The sequence below is a fragment of the Gracilinanus agilis genome, chromosome 6 (genome assembly GCF_016433145.1).
Source record: "Gracilinanus agilis isolate LMUSP501 chromosome 6, AgileGrace, whole genome shotgun sequence".
Lineage (NCBI taxonomy): Eukaryota > Metazoa > Chordata > Mammalia > Didelphimorphia > Didelphidae > Gracilinanus > Gracilinanus agilis.
Window position 1 is genome coordinate 10971896 of NC_058135.1, and position 19898 is coordinate 10991793.

Sequence of the window (19898 nt, forward strand, 5' to 3'; positions counted from 1 at the left end):
ATGAAGTGTCTAAGGCTGGTCTTGAACTCAGGAAGATGAGCCTTCTATGCACTACGATGCCACCTAGCTGCCTTTGTGATACTTTCACCTAATGTCGACAAGAGCCTGATGAATCAGAGTCTGAGACAGAATGGCCCTTCACGTGTCCCCTCTAGTCTTTTCATTTTATAGGTTCATTTAGACATTTGGGGGTAGTTCTGAACACAGACATCCCGATTTAATCTTGGATTATACTGAATTAGTACTTCTACATTTGGATAAATATTTCCAAATATGAAGAAAACAGACCTTTTTTAAAAATATGAATTTGCAGCTCTCTATAAACGTTTGTTTAAGGAAATAGAATAGACAGTGCAGACAGATGGTTTAATTTTAGTAATGCATGTTTACTTACCTGCCAGGGCAGGTTTCCCTCGTGCCACTGAGGATGGCTGTGCCATTCCCTTCTAGGAGTGGGGAGTCCAAGCTGGTGGAGCCATTGCTGACCCGATCGCTGCTCTCATAGCCAGACTCGGTCCGTTGCATCTGCCCACTGTCGCCAGGAGCCTTGGTCTCCATGGGGCCTTTCCCTTTCTCAGGGCCTTTCCCAGAAGACTCCAGTGAACTCCTGCTTCCTGTCTCCTGCTTTCCTTCATCTTCATAGATAGTCATCAGGCCTTTCTGCTTGGGTGGCTCTTTAGACCAGTTGTTCACTCTCTGCTCTTGGCTGTGTTTGGATTTGCTGGCTGCTCTGTGCCTGGGAGTGGCGTGTCTCTTTTCGGCATCACTGAACACACTGTCCACATTCAGAGTCTCTCGCATTGGCTTCCAGCTGCGGGCCCGGCTGCGGCTGCTGCTGCCACTGCAGGTACTTCCCCTATCCCGAGAGTCCTGGCTGCTGTCTGTATCATATCCGGTGGCACCATCTCCCTTACCTTTGCTGGATGCCTTTTCCCCTGAAGCCAGGAACTGTGGCTTAACTGAACTTGGCATTTGTGTGGAGGTCCGGCTCTGGGATGTGACTCGATCATGGCGGGAAGACCCTCTACCTTGGCTGGAGTATCCAGGCTGGCCGCTGGACTGCCTGAATCCATTTGCTGAGGCCATGACAGGTGACCCAGACTTGAGGCGAGATAGGTCCTCGTTAGACAAATCTTAAAAGTAAGATAAGCAAGGTTAGCTTTGTGGAGTCACTTTTTAACATGTGAATTATGTGCTGTTTGCAGGGAGGAGTGCTTGCCTGCAGGTGCCTCTAATACTGGCTTAGGATGCTTGTGATGTTTGCCTGCCAGGGTGAGGGTGCCTCAGCATACACAATGGTACTATAACTCCAAAGGGGTTTCTTTCCTTGTTTTTTTAAACTTTTATCTTCTGTACCAGAATAGATACTAAATATCAAGTCCATTGGAGAAAAGCAGTAAGGGCTGGGCAATGGAGGTTGCCCAGGGTCACACAGCCAGGAAATGTCTGAGGCCAGAGTTGAACCTAGGACCTGTCTCCAGGCTCAGTTCTTTATCCACTGAACCACCTGGCTGCTCCTCCTAAAGGAGTTTCTAAAGTGGTCTTTAAGACACAAGTACCCCAACCAAAATGAGATCAGGAGCAAGAGAGGGGAGGGATGGTAAGAGGCACAACACACATTTGAAAAGCAGAGCCAGCATTCAGCCCGAACCCAATTTTCAGGAGTGCTTCCATAAAGTGTATGCTCTAACACTGGTCACTCACCTCGGTATCTCCCAAGATCTCTCCTCTGCTCCTTCTCCAACTCTCTTCTTTGTGACGAGAGAAAGTTTTTCTGCTCAATAGCTCTTTGGGCACATTCTCTAGAAATGTCTCTTAGCTTGTCCCTCTGGTCACTAGGACCAAACTTAACTGTGAAAAGAACCATTTTTATCATGAAAGAATATGAGGACTTTCCTCTGCAACTTGAAAAACCAGGGAAAATCTTAGCATTGAAATATTTAAAATGTGTATATGCCATCAAAGCAAGAACCTTATTTATCATATCAGAATTAAAAATGGCCCCAATATGTGCCTCTGAAGCCAGCAGCCATCAGCCCTAGAATAAATGTAGCCTAAAACAAACAGAAGCTATGTTAAGTGTTCATGTCTGAGTCTTTTTTTTAATAGATAAGAGTGTTGAATCCTGGTTCCTATTTTTGGTAAGAGGAGCCATTCTAGAGGCCAAAAATGCACAATAAAGATATTTGTGGCAAAACCAAAATGAACGTTATCATGATTGGAATTTATGGATTTCCCAACCAAAGGAAACACAGTACCATGATTTGTTTCATTTTAAATGGAAGTTACATGAATTATAATCTTCATTAAAAATTGACTGTAGGGACAGCTTGGTGGCTCAGTGGATAGAGTCAGGCCTGAAGATGGGGAGTTCCTGATTCAAATTTGGCCTCAGATACTTTCCAACTATATGATCCCAGGCAAGTCACTTAACCCCCTAATGCCTAGCCCTTACTGTTCTTCTCCCTTGGAACTGATACAGTTCTAAGACAGAAGGTAAGGGTTAAAAAAAAAAAAATGATTGTGGAGGCACACAAAGCAGAGCTTGACAGTGCTAGGAATTGGGTCAAGAACAAACAATGACTCTAAAGCATCTCCACCACTCCCCACAACACTGATGGGCTGCCCTGCTTATTTGGGGATTTCAACATTACAATGTAGTTCAGCTCAAACTCAACACTCTAAATGAGTCCTAAAAAGGTCCTGCTTACTGTCCCATGGAAGAAAGGGGGAACCCAGGAAAGAATTCCCCCACACCGGGTGGTAGACACACCAAGAGGATGGGACAAATCCCAGCTCTGCTACTCACTTTCTGGGAGCCCTTGGGCAGCTGCTGAATCCTTCTCCAGGCCAACCCCCCCCCCCAATCTCCTCCTCTATAAAGTGAGACTAATTGACCTCTAAGGTCCCTTGAAATCTGAAATCTCAGATTCTAAGATATATAGAAAGCCATGGATGAAACAGTAAAGGTGGGATGAGATCTGAGGGGGATCCTCCCATTACTTAGACCAGGAGTCCTAAATTACATAAGATCCCCACTCTATATTACAGGGTTTGGACAACCCACTTGACCCAGTGGGGCCTTGCAAAATGCTGATTTCATAGTTTCAATAATTACTGAATGAAAAATGAGCCTTAAGAACAACAAAGATATCAAAACAGAACTAGATTGTGAAACACAGAACCTTACACTGCCCCGGTGGCAAGATAACATTAGCTGAGCACCTTGCTAACATAACAAAATAAGGAAGTTGGGGCTACAATGCTAGGATCTGGGGGTTTCAATAACAGCTGGGCTACATTCCAAAGGACAAAATGGCACCCCCCTTCCCCTCCATACACACACCTGGTCCTCTGCCACCACTTGCCAGAAGAGGGCTGCGAATCAAACCCACAGTGTCATCTACATGCAACTTCTGATTGGTTCTCTGCTTTGCCTGGTCACCATATCCATTTTCTTTGGTACTCTCTGGTTTATGAGTTGAGGGCCTCTCAAAACCTTGGAAAGAGATATGTTAACATTTTTAAAGATGATATGAACAAAAAAATCCTTCTTTTCTGGGCATTCTTAAAATAAGCTTCTACACCAAGATTAACAAGCTATTTTATCTGGGCCTCTGCAGCATCCAGTGACCTAAGCAGTAGCAACACTGGGCAAGGAGCTAGAGGTGCCAAGCTAATTCTAATTTCCAGAACAGAAGGCTTCAGATGCCTCTGCAATCTCTAGGAATCGCTGGAACTAATGATCTACCAATCTTCCGTGGAACTTCATAAAAGAGACCAGCATACAGGTCTTCCCAATTCCCAAACAAATGAACCATTTGGTGGCACATTGTTCTTTGTGTCACGAGGAGTCTACTAAACATTTCATGCAAACAATGAGAGCAAAGCTTACCTGCATCCTCCTCAGCAGTAGTTTTATAATGGGACCAATAGACGACATGCCTAAGAGCATCTTCAGTGGACACAGCAGAACCATCCGGGTTTGCATAAAACAGAAGCAGTGGCTGAAAATGACATCTGGTGCACTTGGAGACCACGTCTTTCCATTTAGTCCCAACCTAAAAAGGTTTCAAGGTAAATAATCTACAGGACACTTATTAGATGAACTCAGGATTAATGATCCTTAAAGAAAAAGGGACATAAAAGGTGACTGCCATCTCCAACTCCCATGGAGCTGCTGACCCACCAAAACTAATTCATGAGTGACATCCTACACGCAGGGAGTTGTCAGTGTCAAAAGTGGATCATAGGCACAAAATGGAGAAAGTTTTTAAGTTACAAGGAATTTACTTACAAAATCAGTGGCCCGTTTTCCCACTACCAACTTCAACTAGATTATTGTTTAGGGAAAAAAGTCAAAAAGTGTTACTTTAACTATTAAAAATAAAAACTGAGTACATCAAAGTGTTTTTCTTTTTTAAAAATTAATCTTTCATTTATCTAGAGTTTACCTATCTATGTAGGTACAGTACAGAAACAACTTCAATGAGCCATTCATACTCACAACCATCCATGAGTTTAAGACAATTAGGTTTTGAATTCTTCAATGACAACCTTAGTCAGTGCCCCTCCCTTTTCTACCTTGGCACAGTGGGGACCCCAAGATCCTGCATAGCATGTCAAGAGAGGACCCGTCCTGTCAGATCTAACCTAGTTTGGTCGGAAACCTGGCAGCATGCCTGAAAACTGCTATTCAGTGGACATCCTAGTTTAGTTCAAAGAACCTGGCATCACCAGATATTTGGTCACAGCAGAATGATTTTTTTTCTATAGTAAACTTTCTAAGACAGAGAACTTCAAATCCAAGTCAACATAAATAAAGGGAATAGCCATATCGACAAAGTCTTGGATCAAATGAGGAATGAAGACATTTTATCAAACAATGAGCCTGTTCCTGGGAATGGGCCAGCAATATACAGAGGACAGTGTGAGCACTCCCTTTACTTATGATTGCAGCCTGTCTTCATGAGTTGCTGTACACTTTGGGATATGAGACTTGAGATGACTCTTGATTATTAAACCAGACCCATGTACACTTCTCCAAATGCTTGCAATTATCCCAAGACATGTGGCCACAGGCAATAAATAAGCAAGCATCCTGTGTCCTGGGTTTTATGGCATTTTTCCAGAGCCTCCTTCCTCATGGAGGCCTGGCATACATTGCTACACACTAAAGCCTGTCAGACTACTGGTTTGTGTTATCATAGAGACTTGCATATTTTCCAAGGTAGTGATAAAATATTTAAACTGTATAAAAAGAAAAAAAAAAGCTCTAATTCTGCCATAATACTCCAAGGGTATTCCCTTTGACAGTGAGGGGTGGCTCAGCTGAAATAGTTAAAAAGGTCAGATTGGTCAACCGGGAGCCCAAAGCAGCCCTTCTTACCTCCTTCACATTGGCATCATCAAAAAAGACCCATTTGGAACTCTTGGTATGAAAAGCGAAGGCACAGTAATGTCGGCTGGTGTAGCAGATCATACCAACAAGATGAAGCTCACTAGTTTTGGCGCTTTCATCAGTTACCCTATAAAACAACTTTACAAATGAATCGGTCATTAGTAATGGCAATTTGACACAATGGCTTAAAAAAGAGGCAAGAGGCTTCCAATATCCCTTCCTTTACTCAGTCACCGTGACAGAAACTTTGGCCTCTTGTCACCATCACGGTCACTCACCAATATACAGTATACAGTAATAGTAAAGACCCTACTACTGCTGACAACGTTAAATCCAGATCCCAATTCTATTAAGTCTAATTCCCTGGTAGAGAGGATAGAATATTGGATCTGGAGTCAGGAAGATCTGTTTCCAAATCTCCTCTCTGAAACTTGAAAGATGTACAATATGAGGAAGCCTCTTCATTCTTTAGGCCTCAGTCTCTCCTTATTGATAAGGACAGGAGGTTGACTCATTGAACTCCCAAATCCCTTTAGCCCTAATCTAGATCCTCTGCTACCCAAATTTCTAGTGAAGTAATAAACAAATTCTGTGAAATAAGTGAAAATGTTGCCTAAACTCCATACTTCCCCCTTTATTTTCCTATTCACATTATTTGTGATTTATTTTCCTATTCACATGATTTATGAAAAGATTACGACTCACTGAAGGGATCAAATGAGGATTAGCATTTTTTTTTAGTAGCAAAGTATATTTAAATTAAGGTATATATAAATATAGGGTTTTTTAGACATACTACTACTGCACACTTAAAAGATTACAGGAAAGTATAAATATAACTTTTATATGAACTGGGAAACCCAAAATTCACATGTCTCTCTTTATTGCAACATTCACTATATTGTGGTGGTCTGGAACCAAACATGGTATCTCTGAAATATGCCTATATCTAAGAATCAGATTATATTATCATGGCCAGACTGAGTTAGTAACCTTTTATTCCCATCCAGCTTCAAAGCCATGCCACTCTATCTTAGGGAGCCAGTGTGGAAGAAGGGAAAGAATACAAGCTCAGGACTCGGAGGACTTGTAGTTTACCCCTATAACACTGATGCTTCCTTAACTAAGTCACTTATCCTCTTCAGCCTTAATTCTCTCATCTGTAAAATCAAGGAAGTTGAATTAAATGGCCTCTAGGGTTCCTTCCTGTTCAGGTCTGTAATCTTATGGGAGGACTTCATCAAGGGCAGTGCCCTAAATAAGGCACTAAAAAATACAGACTGGTGGTGCAAAGGCAATCCATCACCTCTTTTATTTTATTTACCAAGGGAGAAATTGGGCCCATAGAGGGTAATTTGCACAAAGTCAAAAAGGTAGTAAGTAAATAAACTAGAGTTCAAAGTTCAGTGATTTGACTCCAAATCCAGCAATCCCTCCCACCAGACCAAAGTGCCTGCCAATATCAGAATTAGATCAAAAGTCCCCCTTAAAAACAAAAAAGAAGTTATAGCAAGGAAACAAAATCAGAAGTATTATGACAAAAGTATAGGAAAAACCCTTTAAATAACTGAATAGAGTTCACAATCACCAAATGCATCCCTGAACTACAACCCTGAGGTACTGAGGGAAAATCATCTTCTTGCCATGCCCAGGCTACTGGGGGAGATGAAGCCAACACAAGCTTCACCACTCCCACAGCTTCAATTAAATGCAACTCTGTTCGGCCCAAGCCTAACTCTCCTCTCCTCTCCTCTGACTCTGGGGAGGGAGGGAGAGGGGGGGACAATTGAGAAATTAACATGAATAGAAAAAGATTCATGGAAATACCCCTGGAAGATAAAGGTTCGTGGCAAGATTGCGAACCACTTCTTCAGTGAGGTCAGAATGCTCAGAATCCCAGACTAAGCCAATTGTGACAATCTCAGGGCAATTCATGAGAACGCGGCGGATTTTTATTTTTTGGCCACAGTTACTCTAGAGGAGAAAAAAAACAAGGTAATGTTATAAAACAAATGCAAATGGAAGAGTTTCGTGCATATTTTACATACGGTTTTATTATTAAAAAATTAAGCTCATTCTGTTAATATTCCATTGAGAAAACTTACTTATTCTAGGCTAAAAAGCCAAAACTTTGAAATGGTATGGAAATTTATTTTCTAAAATAATATTTCTCAACTATATTTCTTTGATCATTTTCTAGTTAATTAAGGACAGATCAAATCCCTTAAAAAGGAGCAAAATTTAAGGCTGGAAACCAGGCTCCTTGTCACAAGAAGAGAACATGAAAGTTTTGGTCAGAAAATTTCATATGTATTTCAAAAGATTTTATTTTAAAATTAAAAGGTAAGATTCAGTAACCCAAAGAGAACGACCCAGAAATATAGGCCCATTTTCTCCACTGATACTTACAGGGCATTTCCTAAAGTCGTCAGTGGTATTTGCAGCCTGAAGCAATTCTGCAAACATTTCAGGCTTCAGACGTTCGTGTCTTTCAATCATTTTTTCTACTTCATTACTAAAAACAAAAAGAAATATATTTCTAATCCCGAACTACAGACTTTAAAAACACAAAATTAGAAATAAAAAGACTTTGGCTATAAAAACTATATTCCTTCCCATTATAGGAACAGATTTTACCTGAAAATTTCACTATCAAGTTTATTTCTAAAAATCAAAATTATATTTCCTATTGATTTTCATTATTAATAAGGAGTAATTTGAAGAGCATAGAAACTTCTTAATAAAGCCACAAAAATGAAAAACTTTACAATACTATTCAAAATAAGTCACGTGTTAGAAAATTGATTTCTCTGAGGAAACGCGACCTACCTAAAACATTCTTTTAAAATAATCTTATAGCTTAAGAGTTAAACCACAAACCAAAAGGCAATCTATCCTTGAGAGTCATACCCACCCCCCTAAACTGTTCCCCCAAACACCTGGCTATTTTAAGGAATGGGGAGAGTTCTTCATATTCTCATAAGCTAAAAGCTTACGGGCTCATGATTTTGTTCTTCCTATGAACTAAAGTCTGTGAATTTGGGGCAGGCTCTACTACACTGATCAATTTAAAATGTTTTGATGAAAAATAAAAAAATTAGCCCTTTAAAAATTATTTTTTCTTAATTCTTTTAATATCTTCTGCTTACTTCGATTTTTTTCAGATTATCTCTCCATCTCTTTTCCCCAGCTGGCTATCCTTTGTAACAAAGATTTAAAAAGAAAAAAGCTAAGGTACAAAGGATATGTATCTCACATTCTCATAGTGCCTGCCAGTAAGAAAAGAAATACTTGTATCTCCTTTATTCTTATTCAAGGCCAGGGCCAAGTGAGGTAATTCTGATGACAGAACTTTCACTTTCCTCCTCTCTTTTTGTTGTTCTTCTGTATGTCTCCTAATGTGTCTTGGAATTTGCAACCCTTCCCATGTAGCAATAATCCATCCCATTCACATACCACTTTGTTTAGCTGTTTCCCCAATCAATGGAGAGCTCTATGTACTTTTTTTCCAGTTCTTTAGTACCATAAAAAGCACTGCTATGAATATTTGGATGAATACAGAATTTGTCTGTCTTTGTCTTCCTTTGGGGGAGGTCCACCTGGCCAAGGGAGCTCTGGGTCAAAGTGACATCATAATCACTCTCTGCACAGTCTCCAATTGCTTTCTAAACTGGCTCCACCATCAACTGTGAAAGATGTAGCCACTCTCAGTGACACAAAGATCTCGAACATTTCTGAAGGACTTATGATAAAGAATGCTCTCCATCTCTAGAGAGAGAAATGCAGATCAATGCAGATGCATATGATTTTTCACTTTTGTTTATCTATAGTTTTATTTTGGGGTTTTGGTTTTATATGAGTATTCTCTTGCAGCCATGACCAAGATGGAAGTATGTTTTGCATGATAATACATGTATAACCTAGATCAAGTTACTTACCATCTCCAAGAGAGGGGAGGAAAGGGAGGGAGACAATTTATTGTTTTGTTTTGTTTTAAGATTTTATTTTTTTAATTCAAAGATATTTTAGTTTTCTAGTTATATGTAATAACAATTTTCAACATATGTTTTCTGACATTATAAGAACCAAATTATTACCCTCCTGACAATTTGGTTCTTAATGGCTCCATCAAGCCATCTTTTCACTCCAACACAGGCTGTCCTATCTTTTCTCATCCTTGAAATGATGGATATATTAGGGGATCAGCTAAGTCAGTTAATCAAGTCCAGATAAGCCTTTCACTACATCAAATGGTGATTTATACTTCTTTTTGTTCTCCTCCCCTATGAGCCAAAGTTTGATAGACTGGAAAAAGTCAACAGGTTCAAAATCTGATTCTGCTCCTCACTACCTTGGTCAAATTATTTAACTTTCTGCCTCCCAATTTTTCATATGGAAAAGGTTAATGCAGTTGTGGTGGGGAGACCAGCCTCAGACATCTACAAGCTATGTAGCCATGGGCATGCCTAGGGTCCTTACACAGAGCTTTCTCTACTGATGAGAGAAGTGGCCCTGCCACCCCTAGTATACTAAGGAAGCAGGGTGGATTGAGCACCAGGCCAGGAGTCAGGAGAACCTGGGTTCAAATCTGCCTTCAAACACACTAGCTGTTTGATTCTGGGCAAGTTACTTAACTTCAGCTGCCTTGCCCTTGGTGCTCATCTGTCTTAGAAAAGAGTATTGATTCTAAGACAGTGAGTAATTAAAAAAGAATAATGTAATAAACATCAATGCCAAGAGAACAGTTCCCCATTGGGCTAAACTTGAGCAGCTTTGGGACATAGTAATATCTGTGGCAGTAATTTCAGAGGTGGTGAGTGAACAGCTTCTTACCAGAGGGCGGTTGTAGAAATGTATCGGACAAACTCTGTGAAGGGTAAAGGATCTGAGGACGCTCCACAGGTCCGGCACACACACTACGGATACAAAGTCAGGAGGCTTTTAGTCTGTGAAGGTTGGAACAAGGAAATGTGACTGTGCCAAAGAAACCAAGACACCTCACCTGTTCATAGAGGGTCATGGCAAACTTCTGGTGAGGGATGCAGGACTTTGAAGTGCACATGTCTGAGTCACTGTTTGGCACAATGTGAAAATGAATCTTCTCAAGGATATTTTCCTAATTTAGATGTGGTTATAAAAAAAGACAAAAGGAAATTTGGTCAAACCAGTGACTAAGCTTAAGAGTGCTGAGTTTTCTTTTATAAAATTCTCAGTCAAATACTTACAAAGAATATAACACCCAATAAAAGAGATTCTTTGGCAAACTCATATGCAAATTCTGTCTAGTTAAGTCACCTTTTTGTCATTAGCAAATAATGGATGAATGAAAAATCATCTATAGTGTTGACTATTTGCTAGGCACCATGTCAAGTTCTGAGGATACAAACACAAGCAACCAAGGCTGTCCCTACCCTCAAAGTCATATTCTAAGGTTGGGGGACAAGTCAGGAGGAACTAGAAAGCATGGGCAGTGGGAAGAGAAATTTAGGGAGCCATGTCTAAAATGACAGCAAGTACTTCAACCAAATGAAAGTAAAATGGAGCAGCCTTTAACAAATATTACAATCAACTTATCCAGGCCATGAGGGACAGGGAGCAGATTTCCAGATTATAAATAAAAATATGACTTCCTATTTACATAATATCCTTATATTGAAAAAACAAAACACCTCACTATCAAATGATAATGATCAAATCTAAAAGTCATTTCCTGAGCTTACAAATTTTATGTACTCATTTAGAGTCCAGTGAAAACAATAAATAATACTTTTATAAATACTTAAATATGGGTATTTTGCACTTTGAGTAATTCTGCTATATTAAGAATTGTAAGAGAGATAGCTAGGTAGCTCAGGGGCTAGAAAACCAGCCCTAGAGAGAGAGAGATCTGGGGTTCAAATCTGCCCTGAGATATTTCCTAGCTGTGTGACCCTGGGCAAGTCACTTAATTCCTACTACCTAGCCTTTACTGCTTTTTTCTCCTTAGAACCAACACTTAGTATGGATTCCAAGACAGAAGGTAAGTGTTTTAAAAAAAATAATTACGACACTTAAATTGGGGATGGGAGAGGTGATTTTCTTTACAAAGAGATCCTCTGATTTACCATACTATATTTTTAAAGATGGGAAACTTATTTTCTATCCCAATTTAAGTCATTCAATTTGAAAAAAATTTAACTTTTCAGGAATAGATTACTTGTCATTGAAGCATTCCTTAGATGGGTCATTAAGTGAGTAGAAATCTGTATAACTATAAAATCTTTTAAACTATAACACTGTAACTATAATTTTAAGCAATACTTACAGGTAATAAAAATATGAATTATATCTTATTAATTTCTTACTTACAAACATCAATCAAGCAATATTTGTTGCTTATTGTGTACTTAAGCCAATGTTAGGGGCAGGAGAAGTCACAAAATGGAGTTCCCAACCTCAAGATGGACTTCAATTCAAGTGGGAAGCCAAGGCACATATACATTAAGACAAATCAAAGCAAATATAATTAGCCTCCCTGCCGTAAACCTCTCCTCATTCCAATCTACTTGATGGTGTTGTTTCCCTACTCAATAAACTTCAGTGATGCCTGTTTTTATCTGTGCTAAAACAGACAGTCCTCTGCTTAGTTTTTTAAGCAATTCACAACCTCAGTGGCCATGACTCCCCTTCCTGATTGCTAGAAATGGTACCAAAACAGCATCTCTAGTCTTCACCTGTGACAGATGCTTCATCTCCTGCCTTGGCATTGGCTCTCCCCATCTCTGCTTCACAGAAAACTCATTGCTTTCGACAATAACCTTTTCATTCCTGAATTCCCCCAAATGCCAGAGTCCTCTCCCTCACACTACCTTGAGATCAAACACCTTGTATCTATTCCTTTTATATTTATATACTTGTATTTCTCTCCTCCATCAGAAGACATGCTCCTTACAAGTAACAATGTCCCATTCTTCTATAGGACCTGGCATATAAGAGGTGTACTTAATAAATATTTGATTAAGAAGCAGCATGGTGGCTCAGTGGATGGAGAGCTAGGACTAGAGATGGGAGGACCTGAGTTCAAATTTAACCTCATATTTCCTAGCTGTATGACTCTGGCAAGTAACTTAACCCCAATGCATAATCCTTACCACTCTCCAGTCTTAGAACTGATGCTCAGTCTTGATTCTAAGACAGAAGGCAAAGGTTTTTATTAAAATAAATACTTGATTAAGTATTAAATGGGTCAAAGGATAGAAAGAGTCAGTTTTCAAAGAACAAAATCTAATCTATCAATAGCCATTTGAAAAAATGCTTCACATAAAGAATTGTAAATTGGAAGTTCTACTCGCCACTGTCAAACTGGCAAAGATGAGAGAAAGAGAAATGTAAATGTTTCAGAGATTGCAAGAGAACAGGCATATTATAGTAATACATCGCTGGTAGAGTTGTCCATGCACTGGTCTAGCCATTCTGGAAAGCAATTTCCCACTCTGCTGCCACCTCTCTCTACCCTCAGACCCAAATCATTGAGCCATGCACACCCTTGACCTACAGATATTACCAATATTTCCACTAGGTTTAAATTCAAAATAGGTCAAAGAAGGATTCTGAGTATGAAGGTTAGTCACACTTTATATGGCTCTTTACAGTTTGCCAAGTGCTTTACACTCTTTAACTCATTTGATCCTCAGAACTACCATTTAACAGGCAGAGAAGCCAGGGGTTCAGACAGGTTAAGTGACTTGCCCAGATCACCCAGCTAGCATGTGTCTGAAACAGAAGCTGACTATGTGGATTGTTACAGGGCTTTTCCTTTCCATTTGGCAGTACTGGAAGATAGGAGGAAGAAATGAGAGTAAGGTTGAGAGGAGAAGGGAAGAAAGGCCAGAAGGTATCAAAAGATATGCAGGACAGCTTTGAAATTTATATGTTGAGTTTATTTTATACTTTATTCTTATCTATTTATTTATTTGCTTATCTATCTATCTATCTATCTATCTATCTAAAATATTTTTCCATGGTTACTTGATTCATGTTCTTACTTTCTTCCCCCTACCCCTGACCCCCCACCCCCCTGCGTAGCTGACACAAAGTTCCACTGATTTCTTCATGTAACATCGATCAAGACCTATTTCCATATTATTGATAATTGTTCTAGGGTGGTCATTAAGAGTCTATATCACAAATTGTGTCCTGAACAACCCAAGCAGTTGTTTTTCTTCTGTGTTTCCACTCCTGCAGATCTTCCTCTGAATGTGGGTAGCGTTCTTTACCATAAATCCTTCAGAATTGTCCTGGGTCATTGCATTGCTGCCAATACATAAGACCATTACATTCTATTTTACCACAGTGTATCAGTCTCTGTATACAATGTTCTCCTGGTTCTGCTCCTTTCAGTCTGCATCAGTTCCTGGAGGTCTTTCCAGTTCACATGGAATTCCTCCAGTTTACTATTCCTTTGAGCACAATAGTATTCCATCACCAGCGGATACCACAATTTGTTCAGCCATTCCCCAATTGAAGGGTATCCCCTTGTTTTCCAGTTTTTTGCCACCACAAAGAGTGCGGCTATAAATATTTTTGTACAAGTTTTTTTCCCCATGATCTCTTTGGGGTACAAACCCAGTAATTGTATGGCTGGATCAAAGGGCAGGCAGTCTTTTAGCGCTCTTTGGGCATAGTTCCAAATTGCCATCCAGAATGGTTGGATCAATTCACAACTCCACCAGCAATGCATTAGTGTCCCAATTTTGCCACATCTCCTCCAACATTCATTACTCTCCCCTGCTATCATTTTAGCCAGTCTGCTGGGTATGAGGTGATACCTCAGAGTTGTTTAGATTTGCATACCTCTAATTATTAAGAGATTTAGAACACTTTCTCATGTGCTTATTGATAGTTTTGATTTCTTTATCTGAAAATTGCCTATTCATGTCCCTTGCCCATTTATCGATTAGGGAATGGCTTGATTTTTTTATACAATTGATTTAGCTCCTTGTATATTTGAGTAATTAGACCTCTGTCAGAGTTTTTTGTTATAAAGATTTTTTTCCCAGTTGTTTCCCTTCTGATTTTAGTTGCATTGTTTTTGTTTGTACAAAACCTTTTTTAATTTAATGTAATCAAAATTATTTATTTTACATTTTGTAATTCTTGCTTGGTTTTAAAATCTTTCCTTTCCCAGAGATCTGACAAGTATATACTATTCTGTGTTCACCTAATTTTCTTACCAGTAACTATTTTTATTGCATTATGATCTGATTAGGTTGCATTTATTTCTTCTTTGTTTGCATTTGTTTGCCAAGTTTCTATGTCCTAGTACATGGTCAATCTTTGTGAATGTTTCATGTGCTGCTGAAAAGAAGGTGTATTCCTTTTTGTCCCTATTTATTTTTCTCCATATGTATATCTATGAACTCTAATTTTTCTAGGATTTCATTTACCTCTCCTATCTCTTTCTTATTTATTTTTTGGTTTGATTTATCTAGATCTGATAGGGGAAGGTTGAGGTCACCCACTAGTATAGTTTTGCTATCTATTTGGTTCTTGAGCTCCACTAGCTTTTCCTTTAGAAATTTGGATGGTATACTATTTGGTACATACATGTTGAGTACTTATATTTCTTCATTGTTTATACTGCCTTTTATTAGGATGTAATTCCCTTCCCTATCTCTTTTAATCAGATCTATTTTTACTTTAGCTCTGTCAGAAATCATGATTGCAACTCCTGCCTTCTTTTTTCTCAGTTGAAGCCCAAAAGATTTTGCTCCATCCTTTCATTTTTACTTTATGTATGTCTGCCTGTCTCATGTGTGTTTCTTGTAGACAACATATGGTAGGATTTTTGTTTCTAAAGCACTCTGCTATTTGCTTCCGTTTTATGGGCGAGTTCATCCCATTCACACTAAGAGTTATAATTATCAACTGTGTATTCCCAGACATTTTGATTCTCTCTCCTTGTCCCTTTCATTGTACTATCCCTTACTTGCCTCTTCATGTGAGATAATTTGTCCCATCTATCCCTTTTTTCTCTTTTCCCACTATGTTCCTCTTTCTCACTCCTTAATTTTGGCTTTTTTTTTGTATCATCCTATCAAATTCAACCTACTTTCTGCCCTCTTTCTATGTATACACCTTCTCCCTCTGGGCCCATCAAGTAACAGAGCAGTGAAGAGACTGATGAAATCTGTGAGCAGGGGGTGTTTACTTCTAGGGAAGATGGGACTTAAGCCCTACCTTGAAGTATGGACAGACTCTGAATAGGTGAAAGGGGAAAGAGGCTATTTGAGGAAACAGGAAATAGCAAAAACAAAAACACACAAGCAGTAATACAAAAATGACTGCACTGTTTACTGACTGGAGATTGGCTAAAGCATCAGGAAGATGATGATACAGGGATTGAATCATACAAAGGCCTCAGATGCTAGGCTAAGTTTAGACTGCAAGCAATGCAGAGAGCTACTGCTTTTTAGTAGACTGGCGACAATGAAAGGATTATTTTAAGAAGATTCACCAAATTATCAGTACTCAATATAGGAAGCAGGCAGGCGAAACTGAGGGCAAAGAGACTAGTTCAAAAGCTTCTGTAATAATCCAGGAATAGGGAACTGATCTTAAGTCAGCTGTGCTCCAGGAAATGAAAAGGAAGAGATGGAATAAGGAGACACTAGGAAATAAAACTGGTAAGAGGTAGTGACAAATTGGCCAGAGTCCAGGCTAGAGTTTTTTTTTTTTAATCTGATCCTTTACCAAGGCAGAGTTGTCTAGGATGGTGTCAAGCTCAAATAGAAAGGGATCTCTGCCAGTCACATACTGACTCAGAAAACCACAAATTAACATTATCTATGTTGTACTGCATTTTTATTTATTTCCCAATTACATTTTAATTTGTTAGGCACTGAGGATTCAGGTCTTTGGGATTTGGAGGCCAGATCTCTATACACAAGACTACATTTTTTTCTTATTTCTTAGATCACTGATATCTGTAGAAATATTTAACAAACAAAATTAAAATGCTTACTTAAAAATTAAAAAAAAAGTATATTCTAAAAGTCTTTCTAAGCATGTTTTTCATGTTCAAGAAAATTATTCCATTTACATAGTATAGATACCAATGGCTTTATTTGCTGTTAGATCAATTCAACAAAGCACATCAGAACTCTAAGCAGATTGTACAAATTCTATTTCTTTAACCTTTCTGCTTTTAAGGAGTGAATCTAAACAAATACTCGACTGAGCTACTAAACAGGACACCACTAAACAACCAGATCTGATACATTTCCATTGTTAGAGCTTGGTTAATAAACCTCTTTGTTGTAGCTGCTTCAAAAACTGGGGAAAAGCCCCTTTACATAGATGCAATCAATCACATATGCTCTCACGCACATACACCTCCATGCCAGGAATCCTGGAGGAAAATACTCACAAAGCACTCAGCAGCATCATCCATAAAGCCAAGCTGAAATCGCTGCTCATCTCTGAAGCTCTCTGCCAGGGCATGCCTGATGTTATCAGAAGGAAGAGCTTTCTCTCGACTGTGCTGAAACTGTGCAAATATCGTCTGGTATCCAATCAGAACAAGGAGGAAGAACAAAAGATGGCTTTAATAACACTCTCAGATTTTCATTTTATGTATTTTTAAAATTCAAAGATATTCTCTTTTCCTGGTTACACGTAGTAATAAATTTTAACATGTATTTCCCAAAATTATGAGATCCAAACTCTCTCCCTCCCCCTCAAGAGATGGTAAGCAATTTGATTTAGACCATACATGTATTATCAGTTTTTCACTTTAAGTGTCCTTCAGGACTCATTGAAATCTAAAACTTGTCCAGAAAGCCATCCCAAACTGGAAACTCATTCTGAAATTCTTTATAATTAATGTGTAACATTAGAACTTAGAACTGTTTACACTAACACAAAAGTCCTAAGACACACTTATCTGGATAGCCATCTGGACAAGATTATAATTCACTGTGGGGGGAAAATACCACCACCACTAAACCAGCATATACGAATGAGGGGAGAACAATTTGCTAAAGCCAAATCAAAACAATAACAAATTTCAAGAAATACCTAATAACTAAAAAAATCATCCAAAACTTATTACTTCACAAAAGAATTAGAATGATAACATGTATAATTCTTATTTGGGGAAAAATTATTAACTCAATAAAGTTGAAATTTCTGGCATAATAACAGAGAAACCCAATCTTCCAAGCTGTATTTTTCAAAGCTTGGCAATAACTTCTCTGTTTATAGTCGATGTGTGCTCTCAGATTGTGACCTGAAGCTGCAGATTCTACTGGGAAACAGAAGAGAAGACACATACGATGTCTTCTCTTAAAGCAAAAAGTAGTGAAAGAACACCATAAGGAACCATGTGGGCTGCCAATACTACACATGTGCACATGCCTCCTAAATCTAGACAACTTGAGTTAAGTTGTGCTGACAGCAAGAATATTTTTGCCATTTGCAATGGCTGAAAGACTAATAATAATAAATGAAATCTGAATATCCAAAAAATGTCTATGGTCCAGAAAATTAGAGATGATTGAATGGGATTCTTTCAAACAAATGTTTGGATCCTAAGCTGACCCAAGTTAAATACTTTGGTATAGCAGAATACTTTGCTATTTGCAGAACAGACTCAACACTTATAGGATCAGAGAGAAATTCTGATGGATGATTATAAAGTTTTCAAAATTTACTATGACTGGATCACAGAAAAATCACTTTAACGTTTCATACCAATAAGGGTAGACAACTCTAGTCAGTGATCTGGCCCAGTTAACTTTCCTTCCTCTCTTTCCACTTAACACACACTCTCCCTTTCTACTTTCCAGAGATCCAAGCTCTTGGCCTGTTCTCCCTGCATCTCTGTACCTTGATATTTAACATCCTTCCCCCACCATCTTTTGCTCTTCAGTGTGAGATGAGAGAGGCTACCCCCCATCTCCTCCTTGACCAGCGTCTTGGATCTCCACGTCTTTAATCTCTCTTATAAGCGGAGGCTCACCATAAACAGTCATTCAGGTTCTCCTCCCCTAAAAAACCTCCAGATTAAGCTCTTGTATCAACTCCCCAGAAATAGTTGAGAACTGCTCCATCTGCTTTTCACTTACTCGATGCCTCAAATTCTTGCAATCTGCCTGTTATCCTTACCCTCTCTTAGAACTGAATCCCAAGGGTCATGAATGACCACCCCTTCTCTAAGCCCAAAAGTCTTTTCCTACTCTTCAGCCTCCCTGCCTCTCCTACCATGCTGCATAGACACCCTCATTCATTCTTTTCTTGCTACTTTTCCCTTGTGACCCTCCACTCCATCTAGCTCTCCCTTAGTGATTCCCTCCCCCACATAAAGCTTCAGTGAACACTTCTAAGAAGATGAGTCCAAACTATACACTTCTTCAGAGCTTTCTTCTCAGGGACTGCTGACTCTATCCCTAGCTGCACCAGTCCCTCAGATTCTACATGTTTAAAAAGCAGACTTGCTATCTTCCCACCCTTGCAGGCATCCACAGTTGGACTCCTCTCCCTCTCCCTCTTCTCCTAATTGGCCAGGTCCTGTTAACTCTATCTTTGCTATACCATTTGTGCCACTCATCCCTCCCAATTTCATGGCTACAACCTCAATTCAAGCTCCTGTCACTCTGCATCTAGACTCCCAGCAGTAGCCTCAAAACCATTCTTCCTTCCACAAAGGGTAGGCAAGCATTCCTCAAATACCATTATTATTATTTTTTAAACCCTTAACTTCTGTGTATTGGCTCCTTGGTGGAAGAGTGGTAAGGGTGGGCAATGGAGGTCAAGTGACTTGCCCAGGGTCACACAGTTAGGAAGTGTCTGAGGCCGGATTTGAACCTAGGACCTCCCGTCTCCAGGCCTGACTCTCAATCCACTGAGCTACCCAGCTGCCCCTCAAATACCAATATTATTCTAACTCTATCTACCTATATAAAAAGTTGCTAAGACTTCCCTATACCTCCAAAGCAAACTAAAATCTCCTTGGTCTGGCATTCTAGAACTCCCACAGTATGACTCCAACTTACCTCTCCTACCTTATTTCACACTTCTCCAATTCACATACTCATTAGTCCAACTGGGACCCACAGTCCCCATTCCTCCTGTCCTTCTCACTAGGAGTGTTGCCTTTACATTTACCTGCTCCATTATCCATGCCTAAAAGGGCATTTTCTCCAGTGTTGAGTGAGTGACTATTATGTGTGGCACATTATATGAGCCCTGGCATTACACATGACAAATATAAATCAAACCTGTTCCTTGCCTTTAGGATGTTTTAAGGTTTTCAAGGCTCAACTCCTCTGTTCTTTTCTCTGGCAAACCTTCCTTCCCTGCAGCTGGGAATGAGCCCTGCCTCCCTTAATTGCTCTTGGCCCCTTTTCCATCTTCTTCTTGCCACTAACACATTCTCTAATTTATATTATAGCAATTGGTGTTAGCATATCTCCTTTCTTAGCAAAGTGCCTGACACACAGTAGGGGCTTAATGAATG

At 39.3% G+C, this 19898-nt stretch overlaps 1 protein-coding gene across 4 annotated transcripts in view; it reads right to left on the reverse strand.

Annotated features, from left to right (window-relative positions):
• Positions 1-19898, reverse strand: part of USP53 (ubiquitin specific peptidase 53) — a 56684-nt gene that overhangs the window by 19988 nt on the left and 16798 nt on the right. For 2 of the 4 annotated variants that reach the window (XM_044680011.1, XM_044680012.1), the window contains exons 3-12: positions 16809-16943; positions 10404-10517; positions 10235-10317; positions 7811-7916; positions 7229-7375; positions 5390-5539; positions 3896-4061; positions 3347-3499; positions 1705-1851; positions 395-1133 (exon numbers count right to left, since the gene is read on the reverse strand). In XM_044680011.1, coding sequence (XP_044535946.1) covers positions 395-1133; positions 1705-1851; positions 3347-3499; positions 3896-4061; positions 5390-5539; positions 7229-7375; positions 7811-7916; positions 10235-10317; positions 10404-10517; positions 16809-16943 — 1940 coding nt within the window. The remainder of the gene's footprint in view (positions 1-394; positions 1134-1704; positions 1852-3346; positions 3500-3895; positions 4062-5389; positions 5540-7228; positions 7376-7810; positions 7917-10234; positions 10318-10403; positions 10518-16808; positions 16944-19898) is intronic. The other 2 variants (XM_044680014.1, XM_044680013.1) reach the window with 2 other exon arrangements.